Here is a 14,145-nt window from a genome sequence, read left to right on the forward strand (position 1 = left end):
CAGGATGGGATCCTACAAGCAACAGACAAGAAAGTCAGGAACCTGAGCACACAAAGCAAGCAGAAAACCCCGATTCCTGGCCTCAGTGACCCCCTTGCCTGGCCAGGAAGCCTTGTCAATACTTGACACTACTGCCCGGACAGCCCAAAGCAGGGCAACATTCCACCTCTGGCATCCCTGGACTCAGAACTGCTGCCCTTCCATAACTGCCCACCCCTGGCAGCGCCCTCCAGCTCTGAGTGGTTCTGAATTATCTGCTGCACAATTAGAGATGGAGGAATTTAGCCTGGTCTGTGGCTAAACAGGAAAGCCAAGATTTTGATTCTTGTTTTTTTTTTAAGTCAGCAGGCAGCTTTCTTTTATTTATTTTTATTTTTTATTTATTTATTTTTGGCTGCGTTGGGTCTTCATTGCTGCGCGCGGGCTTTCTCTAGTTGCAGCGAGCGGGGGCTGCTCTTCATTGCGGTGCGCGGGCTTCTCATTGCGGTGGCTTCTCTTGTTGTGGATCACGGGCTCTAGGCGCGCGGGCTTCAGTAGTTGTAGCTCACGGGCTCAGCAGTTGTGGCTCGCAGGCTCTAGAGTGCAGGCTCAGTAGTTGTGGCGCACGGGCTTAGTTGCTCCGCAGCATGTGGGATCTTCCCAGACCAGGGCTCGAACCCGTGTCCCCTGCATTGGCAGGCGGATTCTTAACCACTGTGCCACCAGGGGAGCCCCAAGATTTTGATTCTAACATAGACAGTGGGGGTTATCAAGGATCAGAGTCTTCCAATACAGGCTGAAACCAATCTTGACACAAGTGATGTTTGTATTCAGAGGCAAAAGTAAGTTCTCGTGGGTATTGAAGAAGCAAGCGCTAGTCTCAGAGCATCTATACACGGATACAGTCTCTAGGAAGAGTTTCAGGTTAGCGGGGCCGTGCATGAGATTTACAACCAGAGGGCACGTCAGTCATCCTCCTCTGTCCCCCTGGGTGAAGACAGAAACTCCAAGCCCTCTGCACACACCTGTAAGGGGAACCCACTGGGTGCGTCATTGGTGCTGAATCTTCCTCCTCACTCATTAACTGCATTTCACCGTCCTCCTCTGACCTGGCTGGAGAGGCCCAACCACAGAAGATACGAAGGAAATTCTCCTCTTTCTACATGACACAGGATGCTTACTGTCCTTAAAAGGCAACAATACCTCTTCATGTCTTTGATGGTGTGTCCTGGAAAATGGACTCACCCCCAATAGCACCACAAATGAAAAACCAGAGACTGCCCCCTTTTTCCTGGGGCTTCTCTACCTCAAAAGTGTTAAGAATTTAACTCCTTGAAGTGACAGCCTGGGAACTCCAGCCCTGAAGATTCCTATCTGCTCTGTGCTCTAACCCAAAGAGATAAGAAAAACAGATCATAGCATTTTTCATTCCTCATTTTCAGAGAGTAAACTAGGCTAAGAGAGACAGGTGGCCTGTCCAAGACACACAACCAGTGAACAGCAGAGATGAGACTTGGACCCACCTCTTCCAACTCCACCCCGGGGTCTCTCCACTCTTCCAGACTAGACCTTGGGAGACTAAGACCTTGGAGAATTCGTCCAAAGGGAAGCAGGAACTTGCCCGTTCCCAGGTCCTACAGGCCTGATTGAGCTACGTGAAACCCAGTAAAAAGTTAAAAATTTATTAATATTGGTTAGTTGCTTTAAAGAAAATTTGTCTAAAACTCATATGTATGGAATCCTTGTGATGGACTGAATTGTGTCCACTCAAAACACGTATGTTGGGACTTCCCTGGTAGCACAGTGGATAAGACTCGTGCTCCCAATGCAGGGGGCCTGGGTTCGATCCCTGTTCAGGGAACTAGATCCCACATGCATGCCGTAACTAAGAGTTCTCATGCCACAACTAAGGAGCCACATGCTGCAATTAAGGAGCTGGTGAGCTGCAACTAAGGAGCCGTGGAGCTGCAACTAAGGAGCCCGCCTGCCACAACTAAGACCCCATGCAACCGAATAAATAAATATTTTAAAAATTTAAAAAAAATATATATATATGTTGAAGCCCTAGCCCCCAAAGTGACTGTAAGGTTATATATCCAAATGGAAGAATCAAATATCACTGGGCCATAACAACTTTGCTGAAGACAAAAAATCAGGAGACCTGGTTCTGGCCCTAAATGCCCGGGGATCTAAGGGTGAGATAAGAAAGCCTCCACAAGGGCCTTTCAGTTCTAAAGTTCTGGTGTTCTAGAAGGGCTTAGGAAAGAGACCAATGGAAGGTTTTGAAACCTGCTAAACATACTTCTTTTCCCTTCCTGACACTGCTTCAGGAGAATGACATTCTTGAAGGACGGGGGAAGCGTGATATCATGAGGAGGCATCTGACAGTGACAAAGGAGTCCTTGAGGTTATTAGTGTGGCACTGAAACAGCCTTTAACAAGAAGATGAAAGTGCTTTAGCAAGAAGAATGACAGCTGCAAAATGCTGAACTGCGGGCAAGCTCTTGATCAGTTGTCCTTGGGACTATACACACAGACAGTAGCACAGCACAGGGGCACGCAGTGCATGTGGGATGCCTACTTATGCTGCAGTGCAGAGTTTCACACAGATTCACCCACTTCATCTTCACAGAGATTCTGCAACGTACATAATATTTTTTAAATGCAGAAATGGATTGAGAGAGGGTTAAAAAATAACTTGCCCAAGGTCACACAGCTAGTACGTGAAGGCGTCTGGCCCAACGCATGTCTCTCAGGTCCCAAAAGGAGCCGACCGTCCACCCAGCGCGCGTTTCCCTGCGTGGAACTGAACTGAGAAACGTGAGCGCGGCTACCGGGCCTACCCTCGCGGTCCTGCGCTGGCGCAGGGGCGCCCTTCGCGGGGCGTGTCCGCCCGTTCCGGAGGTTCCCAGAGAGGAGGCGGCGCTGGCTCACGGGGCAGCTCGCCCAGTCTCCGGGCAGGGAGAGAGAGGGAGTGCGGCCGCGGGAGCGGGATGGAGACCAGCAGCCCGCGGCCCCCGGGGCCCAGCCCCGGCCCCGCGCCGGGCCTGGACGCCCGGCTGGGCGTGGACACGCGCCTCTGGGCCAAGGTGCTCTTCAGCGCGCTCTACTCGCTCATCTTCGCGCTGGGCACGGCGGGCAATGCGCTGTCCGTGCACGTGGTGCTGAAGGCGCGGGCCGGGCCCCCCGGGCGCCTGCGCTGCCACGTGCTCAGCCTGGCGCTCTCCGCCCTGCTGCTGCTGCTGGTCGGCGTGCCCATGGAGCTCTACAACTTTGTGTGGTTCCACTACCCCTGGGTCTTCGGCGACCTGGGCTGCCGCGCCTACTATTTCGTGCGCGAGCTGTGCGCCTACGCCATGGTGCTCAGCGTGGCCAGCCTGAGCGCCGAGCGCTGCCTGGCCGTCTGCCAGCCGCTGCGCGCCCGCAGCCTGCTGACGCCGCGCAGAACCCGCCGCCTGCTGTCCCTCGTCTGGGCCGCCTCGCTCGGCCTGGCCCTGCCCATGGCAATCGTCATGGGGCAGAAGCACGAGCTGGAGACGGCCGGCGGGCAGCCGGAGCCCGCCTCGCGCGTGTGCACCGTGCTGGTGAGCCGTACCACGCTGCAGGTCTTCATCCAGGTAAGCGGGAGGGGCGACCCTACAGCCTGTGTTTTCATCTTTCATACTGGAGACCAGTCAGAAAGTTGGGTCTCATTGCCCCATTTTACAAAGGACTTGTGGAGAGGCTCGGCTAAAGTGAAACACTAAGAGAAGTCCAAACAAGAATGAAATGTTGCCATTTGCAGCAACATGGATGGACCTAGAGATTATCACACTAAATGAAGTAAGTCAGAGAAAGACAAATATTATATGGTATCGCTTATATGTGGAATCTAAAACATAATACAAATGAATATATATGCAAAACAGAAACAAGACTCCCAGACATAGAAAACAAATTTATGGTTACCAAAGGGAAAAGGGAGGGGAGAGGGATAAATTAGGAGTATGCAATTAACAGATAAAAACTACTATATATAAAATAGGTAAGCAACAAGGATTTGCTGTATAGCACAGGGAACTATATTCAACATCTTGTAATAACCTATATGGAAAATAAAAAAATATATGTATGTATGTATAACTGAATCACTTTGCTGTATACCTCAAACTAACAAACACAGTATTGTAAATCAACTATACCTCAATAAATAAATATAATAAAGAAAGAGAAGTCCAGATTTGAATTCAAAATTAACTCTGAAGTCTTCCCACTCTTGCAGGAGTGGTGAGCAAATGTGACGGGGTATAAGAATTACCCTGAGAGCAGGTAAAAATATAGATTTCAGGACCCACCCTAGGCTTCTGCTTTTTTATTATCACCAAAACTAGTCATCTTTAGCCCCATGACAAGAACATGAAAGAACAACTAGTTTATTGGGACGTTATGCACATATAAAAAGAGGCCTGAACATTCAACATTAATGAAGGGTTTCAAAAGAAATACACATATCCACTGCAGCCTTACTGAGACTATGGAAAAATGTGAAGTTAAACCCAATAAGAAAACATTCCACTTGCTTTCAAAGTGGCTTACTATGGTCCCTATAAGGAGAATTACTCAAAGCTGTCTAGGCCGGATCCCTAATTATTAGAAAATCCACTTCCTATATCAGACATTTTTGCAAGTTGTCAAATTCCTTACCCCAATCTGGACCTGATGATAAAGGAGACCAAAACAACAAACACCAAAACCCACCAACGGTAACCATACTAATGGAACTGGTCCTGCAGGGAATCAAGGCAGCCGTCAGAATAAGGGAGCCCACTGACAACAGTGGGAGCGGCTCCTCGTAGCGCTGCCTCAGGCGGACTAATTGTGACCTCAGACCTCAGCGGTCTGCCCACATGCTGCCTGCCCCAGCCCTGGCCCAAGCACCTCCCGGCCACAGGGCAGCACGGGGCAGCACTCATCTACCTCCCAGCAGCCCAGCTGCCTCCGGATTGTGAGCTGCAGGGAATCAGTCAGCAGAACAGTCAGTGCACTACAGCTCCTGCCCGAGGCCTGACCGCCCGGCTCTCTATGCACACTGGTGCGGCCCGGCCAATGGACGAACAGCCCCAGGCTCAAAGGACCTGGTTGTCAAGTTCCACCACGCAGTTCAGACTGGGGCAGTGGCTTCCAGGCTGTACTTATGTTGGAGCTAGGCCTGAGAGAGGAAAAAGTGTCAAGCAATGTTTGTGCTGCAGATATGCTACTTTCAACGTTTACTTTACTGGTACGGACCAACCAATGCAATGAAAGCCATGAAGCGTTCGCGGGCCAAGCTTTTGACATTATATGTAGTGAATTCTTTCAGGGTGCCAGTGTTGTCTGACAAATGGTAGATGTCAAAAATGTTTCACTTGAGATGTACAGTCTGTGTTAACACAACGAAATAACCAGACTCAAATTATTTCGGCCCACCTTTCTTTTTAGTGTCTTATCAGTGAGTTGATTCATTATCCACATGAATCAATGCTTTTTGACCAAGGAAACTGCTCAGAGTTTTTGAAAGTAGAAAAAGTTGCAAGGGCATACCTTGTTTTATTGCTCTTAGCTTTACTGTGTTTTTTACAAATTGAAGGTTTGTGGCAACCCTGAGTTGAGCAAGTCTATCAGCACCTTTCTTCCAGCAGCGTTTGCTCATTTCATGTCTGTGTCATATTTTGGTAATTCTCGCAATATTTCAAATAAAGATTATGACAGCAATAAAGATTATGATACACTGAAGGCTCAGGTGATGGTTAGCAATTTTTAGCAACAGCGTGTTTTTACATTAATGTATGTACATTGGTTTTTTTAGACATAATGCTATTCCACACTTAATAGACTACAGTATAGGGTAAACATAACTTTTATATGCACTAGGAAACAAAAAAATTCGTGTGACTTGAATTTATTGCAATATTCACTTTATTGCAGTGGTCTGGAACCAAACCCGCAATATCTCCAGGTATGCCTTGACAGTTCTTCTAGAAAGATCTCAAAGGTCCCAAAGATTAATTACTAACTTATGAATATATGTTTTACCTTCAATTTCTGTCTTGACTGGTACTAAAGTTACAGTTTGAGAGTAAGTATATTGTCAATAAAAACCTGTTTGGTTCCACAACAAACTTAAAATGATCGTCATGTACAGTGTTTTATTTTTCTCTAGGTGTTGCTGACTTGTGAGCGTGCATTAAGATGAAAAAAGCCTGAATGATAACTCCTTAAAAAGGTGCAGCACCCAACTGAGACATTTTGTGATGATTTTTTTTTTTTTTGTCCTGGCCGCACACTTGCAGGATCTTAGTTCCCTGATCGGGATGGAACCCACGCCCCCTGCGGTGGAAGCGCAGAGTCCTAACCAGTGGACTGCCAGGGAAGTCCCCATTTTTTTTGCACTGATTTTAAAGTGCTATTAAAATGTTTCATTTTTTTTCAATGTTTGCGAAGGGAAAGAACTGAGGAGGAGAAAACCCTATAACACATGTATTTTGAATTTGGAAAATTAAACATTTAAAACACAAGGTATATAAACTTGTTTTTCATAAATCAAAAAACATCAAATAATAACACAAGACCTATAATGTAAAACAGCTGCTCCCTTCCTGCTCCTCCATGCTCTGATTTCTAGTCTCTGATCTGGAGGCAACCCACCGTCCACTCTTACGTAACTCCCGCTACATTTTGCCTACATTTTCCAAAGAATACGCCTGCTTTATCTGTCAGCCTTAAATTTATCCACTGACTTCTACCTGTAGAAAATGAATACATCATTCTTTTACATTCCCATCCCTGCCCTCCACACCCCACATTCACACACACTTCCTCTCACCATCCTTTCAGTATAATTATGTCATGGTATTTGGTTAGATTCATGGTCAATATTTATTTTATTGTGACTATGTAAAATTCTTCACTGATGAGCCAGGTTGTATATTTTTGGGTTTTGTCCTTTCCAATATTACAATATTATCTCCAGTATTTGTTTTCCTTGCAGTTAATGATGAATAGCCTTTTTTCCCTCTCATTTGCTTAGTTTCCTATCTATTTCTAACTCATTTTTCCTTCTCTACCAGAAGTATAAATACCATTTCAATATGTTCAGACCCATGAGGTAATCTACCAGCTTCATCTTGTATTCTTCAGTCATCCCTGGAGCCCTATCTTCTGCTCCAGCCTCACTGGGTGCACAGCTGGCACCTTGCCAATGCCACCCCATCTCTCTGCTCCTCTGTGGGACACTGATTTGGGGATCCCAGCTCTCCCTCTGTATTTGTTCATAACCTTATTTTGATGGAACATATGCTCTTGTAACCTCCTGCGACCTGAGAGAAAGTTCGTAGAAGGTAAAAAAATTTTTAAGAATTTGCATGTCTGAAAATGTTTCATTTTATCCTTGCGTTTCTCATAATATGGCTGGGCAGAAAGTTATAAGATGGAAATCATTTTCCTCACACATTGTGAAGCATCACTATTATTTTCTAGCTTCTTCCACTGTTGCTTTCAGTGAGTCTAATGCCATTCTGGTTCCCCATCCTTTGTATGTGCCGTTTTATCCCTTTGGAAGCTTTCAAGACTTTCTCTTTATCTCCAGGTGCTAAAATTCATAAGAACATGCCTTGACGTGGATTTATTTTCATTCATTGTTCTGAGTAGCCAAGCGCTTTTCAGTCTAGAAGCTCATATTCCTCCATTTTGGGAAACCTTTCTTAAACGTGGTTTTGGTTGTGTGTTTTTTTGTTGTTATAATTTCCTCCCCTCTGTTTTCTCTATTCTTTTTCTTTCTAGAATGGCTATTATTTAGATGGTGAGCATCCTAAACATTCCAAATTTTCTTATCTTTTCTATTTTCATTGCTCTCTCCTTACTTTCTGAGAATTTTCTCGACTTCCTCTTGTAAACCTGCTGTCACCACGCCCCTGCCACCCCCCCGCTCTCCTGCTGCTACAGATTCCTGGGCCCTTGAGCCCGGCCTGATGACCAGAGTATCACTGAGCCTTGGTGATACCTCCATAACCTTTGGAATTACCTTTTCCAGGTGAATGTGCTGGTGTCCTTTGTGCTCCCCTTGGCATTAACTGCTTTCCTCAGCGGGGTCACCGTGAGCCACCTGGAGGCCCTGTGCTCCCAGAGGCCATCCCCTTCTGCCCCCGGCGGCTCTGCCCCCAGCCACCTGAAGCTAATGAGCGAGGAGAGGAGGACACCGGCCCTGGGAGGCCAGGCCGCCCTGGTGAGACACAGGGACTCCCGCCAGACCCGTGGCCTTCAGCGCAGCATCCAAGTTCTCAGTTAAGTGCCCGGTAACACCGCCCAGAGAGGGAGGGCCAGATCCAGGGCTGCCTCCACCAATACCTGGCCACGTGACCTTGAGCAAGTTACTGCCTCCCTCTAGCACTCAGTTTTCTCTTTGCCCCGGGGAGTTATATAGTCACCAATAAGCTTCTGTAAGATGCAGCAGTAGAATTAAAGGAAAGAATGGGAATTGTGCACGTGAACCCCCCATCTGCTCCAGGGAGTGGCGCACAGAGACAAGCAGATGCCTGGCTGCTTTTCAGGGCATCTGGCCATACAGACAGACGCGAGGAGCAAATGTAGTTAAGGACCCACAGACCAGCAACAGTGGACTCAGACCAGCTGGGTCTCCAAATCCAGTTCTCCACTAACTCTCTACTGTTCCTAATGTGACATCAATCAGTGTGTTTGCTTTTCTAAGTATCTGGGCAAACTTGGCTTTGTAAGGGCAACTTTAAAGGCACAGGAAAACAGAGGTCTTTCCAAGCACCTGCTGTGACCCAGGAACTCACGACGGTCTGGGAGGATGGAGTAAGGGAGAGGGTCTCCTCTGTCATCAATGCCACAGTCTTGTGGGCAGGACCAAAATATAAGAGCCAAGTGCAATGCGATGTGACAAGTAACAAGGGCAGCACATGAAGGGCCTGGATTTCCTTCCATAGACAATGGGCCGTCATGGAAAGAGCTGGTGTCCAGAATTGCTCTTGAGATATATGTGCTCAGCAGTCTTAGAGGACAGGCTATCCAAGTTTGAGAAGTTTGCTTCTCAAACTTCTGTGTGCACAAGAATGATGTGAACAGTTGTTAAGACGCAGACCACTGGCCCCCAACCCAGAGACTCTGATTCAGCCGGTCTGGGATGTGCCCGAGGTTTTACGTTTCTAACAAGCTCCCAGCTGAGGTGGACACTGCTGGTCCACGGGCCACAGTGGAGTAGAGAGAGAATGGGTTTGCCACTCAGGGCAGGAGTAGAAGAAAGGAAGGGAAGAGGGAGAAGGCTGGGGACACTGGGGCCACTTAGGAGACTGCTGTCATAGTCTGGTGGAGGGAAGATACGGGCCCCTTAGGGTGGGCACAGGGGAAGTGAGGAGGAAGGAATGGAGAGGGAGATGTTAGGGAGAAGCTGTTTAATAGATTGGGTCTTGGGCGTAATGGAAAAAGAAGAAGACTCTGTGGCTTGTGACGTGAGTGCCAGTTGGTTGGTGGTGCCATCCATCAATCAGGAAAAGGGATAGAAGAGGGAGGGGCCTTACAAGGCGGAAGGACATTTGAGTTCTGTTGTCCACGCAGTCAGACAACCAAGTGGGAATATCTAGCCCTGAGTTGGGAGTATTTTCTAGTGGCCAGGAGCTTATAGATATTGTAGCAGTTTCTAGAAGCATGTCAGTGGACAGGTCAGGATTAAAGTGGACACTCAGAGGACAGGGTAACACCAGGTTTGGGGACAGAGCCAGGTAAGGGTGTGTCAGATAACCTCAAAGTCCCCTTCCAACCCCTAGACTCCAGGAGCAAGTTCAAGGGAAATGCTCTCGTCACCTTGGGCAGCTTCCTCCCCAGAGACGGCGTAACTGCTATGTGTTTCCTGTCTGTCTGTCTCTCCCCGGTCCTGCAGGAGCCATCCTGGCTGTGTATGTCGTCTGCTGGATGCCGTACCACGCCCGCAGGCTCATGTACTGCTACGTCCCTGACAACGGGTGGACCGAGTGAGTGAGGGGACGAACCCCAGCACACAGCGAGGGGCCGTCGGGCGGGGCCGGGGCTGCCTCTGCTCTCCGGAGGGACCCCCAGTTGCTGGGTTCCCCAGAACTCTGGCCTCCTTTCTATCTGGTCCTGCCCAGTCTGTTATCCCACAGGCTCCCAGCTCAGGGTGGGGAACAGAGCATGATCCAGAAACCTCTCTGAACTGGTCAGGCCACGTGAGTGGTAATCAGGGTTATGGGCATCCTGACTTCAGGACGGAGAGCGGCCTACAGATAGGGAGCGGGGGAAAGGCCATGTTCATACAAGGAGGGAGGGAAGAAGCCTCAGAGCTGTGATTGCATGAGCTAACAGAGGCCCCTTAGAGACCAGACCATGCACACCCTTTTTACGACACGACTGGAGAAAAGCAAAGCAGAGAATCCCTTATCTTCCTTTTGGAAATCACTATGCCTCGATCATAAGGGAAAGTCAAACATCTGAGAGGAGAGCGATCCCACGTGGCCTCCAAGGAGATAGCTGTGTCAACAGATGGCTCCTTCTCAAGAGCTGCTAGTGTCCCCCCCCCGACCCCCACGTGCACACACATGCACACACGCAGCCGCTCCCACGGCGACAAGGGGCGCAGCTTCTCAGAAGGACTTTCTCCTCTTAGTGAAGCCGCATCTCCTTGACTGCACCCAGCAGCACGAGGCTCCCAGGGTCTCAGCGGGCTGGCCAGTGGCCCCTGTCCACCAGCAGGTGTGCCCCTCACTGTGCAGGTGACCGGGCCGGGCGGCCAGGAACAGGGACTCAATGGCTGGGCAGAGGTCAGCCAAGGGCAGCTGGTGTGATGGAACGTCTCTTGCATTCACACTGAGCTTCCCGATAGCAGGAAGCAGGCCTTCCTCACCCAGCCGTGTGGAAGGGGAGACACTCCCAGCAGGAAGGGGAGGATGCCAGGGGCAGGCAGCAGGCCCCCTAACCTGCCTTCCGGGTTTCTCTTCCAGCAAGCTCTACGATTTCTATCACTACTTCTACCTGGTGACAAACACGCTTTTCTACGTCAGCTCGGCGGTGACGCCTGTGCTGTACAATGCTGTGTCCTCCTCCTTCAGAAAACTCTTCCTGGAAGCCCTCAGCTCCCTGTGTCGAGAGCACCAGCCCATGAAGCCATTCCCCCCGGGGGCCCCGGAGCCCCGCCTTAGTGGACACAGCCTCCGGCTCTGGGGCTCCCCCAGGAACCCTGGCCTGGATGAAATCGAAGAATGAGCAGAGTAACACTGGCTGCACCGCCATCTAGCATTCAGATGAGCAATTCCATCACTAATAACTCAAGCCCTGCCGTCAGGCGGACCTGCAGGGACCCCCAGCTCTGCCACTTACCAGCTGCATACCTGCAGGCAAGTCACTTACACCTCTCAGCCTCAGTCTCCTCATCTGTATGATGGAGATGAACAGTACCCATCTTTCCTGTTGTCTGAAGATTAAACGCTTAGCACAGTGCCTGGTGCATAATAAAGAATATATTTTCGCTGGCATTATTTTTGTTGCTATTGTTATTACTATTATTATTATTGTTATTGCTGTTTTTCTGCTCTCCTGAATTTCCGCAAATGACAAATCAACAGTGCCCAGAGCTGACTGCCTTGTTAGATCACATGAGCTGTAGTAAAATCGTCCAGTCGCTCCAAGTAAGGGAGCAGCCGTTCACCCCAGCAGGAGCGTTCTGTGGGCTCTAGAGAGCCTGGAGTCACCAGCTGCCCTCTCTGGCCTTGGGCCTGTGTGTCTGCCTGACGTGAGGCGGCCGGTGCAGCCGTGGGACGACGGCAGGGCTACCTGCTCTGGAGAACAGCCCCACAGACGTGCTCTGGCCAGCAGTGTTCGGAAAGGTTGCATTTCCATTCTTTTTGTCAGAGCAGGCTCCCTCCATTTCCCCGCAGGCCTCAGCTCCTCTCCTGCCTGCACAGGGCCAAGTCCTGCTTAACGCGGCCAGCCTTGCCCCCGAAGGCTTGTGAGGCCTGAGCCCAGAGAGAAAGGGTGGTTTTCCTGTCTGTTGCCATTGAAGCCACAGATCTGCAAAGGGGCAGGAAGAGAAAAGTGAAGCGCAGAGCAGAAGGGCCAAGAAAAGGTTTCTGGGGCTTCGCTGGTGGCGCAGTGGTTAAGAATCCACCCGCCAATGCAGGGGACACGGGTTCGAGCCCTGGTCTGGGAAGATCCCACATGCCGTGGAGCAGCTAAGCCCGTGCGCCACAACTACTGAGCCTGAGCTCTAGAGCCCGCGAGACACAACTACTGAAGCCCGCAAGCCACAACTACTGAAGCCCACACGCCTAGAGCCCGTGCTCCGCAACAAGAGAAGCCACCGCCATGAGAAGCCCGCACACCGCAACGAAGAGCAGCCCCTGCTCGCTGCAACTAGAGAAAAGTCCGCGCCGCAGCAACGAACACCCAATGCAGCCAAAAATAAATAAATAAATAAAATTTAAAAAGATAAAAAGGTTCTCTCTGATTAACTGTGCTGACGTTTCTCTGAACTCCGCCCATCACTCACCCTAGTCCCCAGTCCTGGAACCAGCACCCGTGCACACACATCACGGGCAAACGTCACACAGATACATCCCACACACATCACGCACACACACATACACGCACACATATCACGCCACACACCTCACACACACTACACGCACACACGCCTGGGCGAGTACCCTGTTGGAGGTGAGAAGCTAGAGCAGGCAAAGGAAGACAGGAAAGGTGGCCAGGAGGAAGGCCCAGCCCGGGCACACGGCCTGGGGTGCTGTGCGGTGGCCACTGCACGACCGGGAGGTGACTGTCCCGGCCCCCAGCCCCCAAGCCCTTGAGAAGAGGCCGGAGGCGATGACAACACACTTCAGAGAGAGCCTACACAGAGCCCACCACCCTCCTCGTCAGGGAGAGGAAGGCCACCTGGAAAGAAGGAGTCACATGGTGCTGGTCTTGGGAACCTCTCATCAGGCGGCTCCGAGGCTCGGGCACGAGATCACCCGGTGGATGGAAGAGGACGGACTCCAGACCGACACGTGGAGGGTGGGCGCCCCTTCTCTGCCCCGTGTGCCTGGGCTCTGCCGCACTGGCTGAGGATCACTGTGGGCTGATCTTAAAGGCCCATCTCTGGAGCTCCTTAGTGAAGGCGGGGAAGGACACCCTCCTTCCTTCTAGCGAAAGCTCACAGAGCACCGTGAAGTAGGAAAGAGCAAGAAGCGGCTCAAAATACAAACTTTGGTGCAGCTCCATTAGGGGGTACAGAAGCAATTGAATCAGCGGGGTCCAGTCGGCCCAGGACTTGGGCCCCGGCCTGGGGCAGACCTGGTTTGGGGCCTGGCCTCATCACTTGGATGAGCCCACCCTGGGCAAAGGAATTTCCCTGAGCCTGTTTTTTCATCTATAAAACTGGTGGAGCAAAAGCCCTTAAATCCAGTTTTTAAAAATAATTTAGATCAGCAAAAACTGACTTGGATTTGAAGCAATGTACAGCCCTTAGTTATCCTTCTTCATAGAAGTATGTGTACATTTTGCTGCAGAAACATGAATGTGTTTGATTATGGGATGCTCCAAGTTCCTGTGTGTCAGCTCGGGCTGCCATCACCAAACAACACAGACTGGGGGGCTTAAACAACAGACGTTTATTTTCTCCCAGCTTTGGAGGCTGCAAAGATCAAGGTGCTGACAAGTTTATATTTCATTCTGAGGCTTCTCCTGGCTAGTGGGCAGCGGCCATCTCGCTGTGTGTCCACATGACCTTTGTGCATGTGTTGGGGGAGAGAGAGAGCCCTCAGGCGTCTCTTCTAACAAGGATATTAAATCCTGCTGGATCAGGGCCCCATCTTTATGACCTCATTATGATGAACTTACTTCATCAGTAATTAACCTGAATTACTTCCTTAGAGGCCCCATGTCCAGATACAGCCACAGTGGGGGTTATGCCTTCAACATATGAATTTTGAGGGATGCCAACATTAAGTCCATAACACCCTGTTCGGGTTGCTGTGGTCAGCGGTATATGAACCATGTTACTTTTCAAAAAGTCAAATACTCTGAATTGCAAAATATTGATACATCTGATCCCAAGGGTTTCAGATCAGAGATTATGCATATATAGTACCTAATAATCAATGTGTAATGATGAAATGAGAAAGAATGAAAAGC

General features: G+C 49.8%; 1 protein-coding gene and 1 pseudogene across 1 annotated transcript; both read left to right on the top strand.

Annotated features, from left to right (window-relative positions):
* Positions 1–2,972: 2,972 nt before the first annotated feature.
* On the top strand, positions 2,973–11,467 carry NTSR2 (neurotensin receptor 2). Its single transcript, XM_007195640.3, is given in 5 exon segments — positions 2,973–3,596; positions 8,027–8,276; positions 9,893–9,983; positions 10,968–11,142; positions 11,144–11,467. Coding segments are annotated over 5 exon segments (1,257 nt in total). The 3' UTR covers positions 11,261–11,467.
* LOC114235701 (cyclin-dependent kinase 8-like) lies at positions 4,415–5,026 on the top strand (annotated as a pseudogene).
* Positions 11,468–14,145: the final 2,678 nt, after the last annotated feature.

Source organism: Balaenoptera acutorostrata, chromosome 12 (genome assembly GCF_949987535.1).
Source record: "Balaenoptera acutorostrata chromosome 12, mBalAcu1.1, whole genome shotgun sequence".
NCBI classification, from domain to species: domain Eukaryota; kingdom Metazoa; phylum Chordata; class Mammalia; order Artiodactyla; family Balaenopteridae; genus Balaenoptera; species Balaenoptera acutorostrata.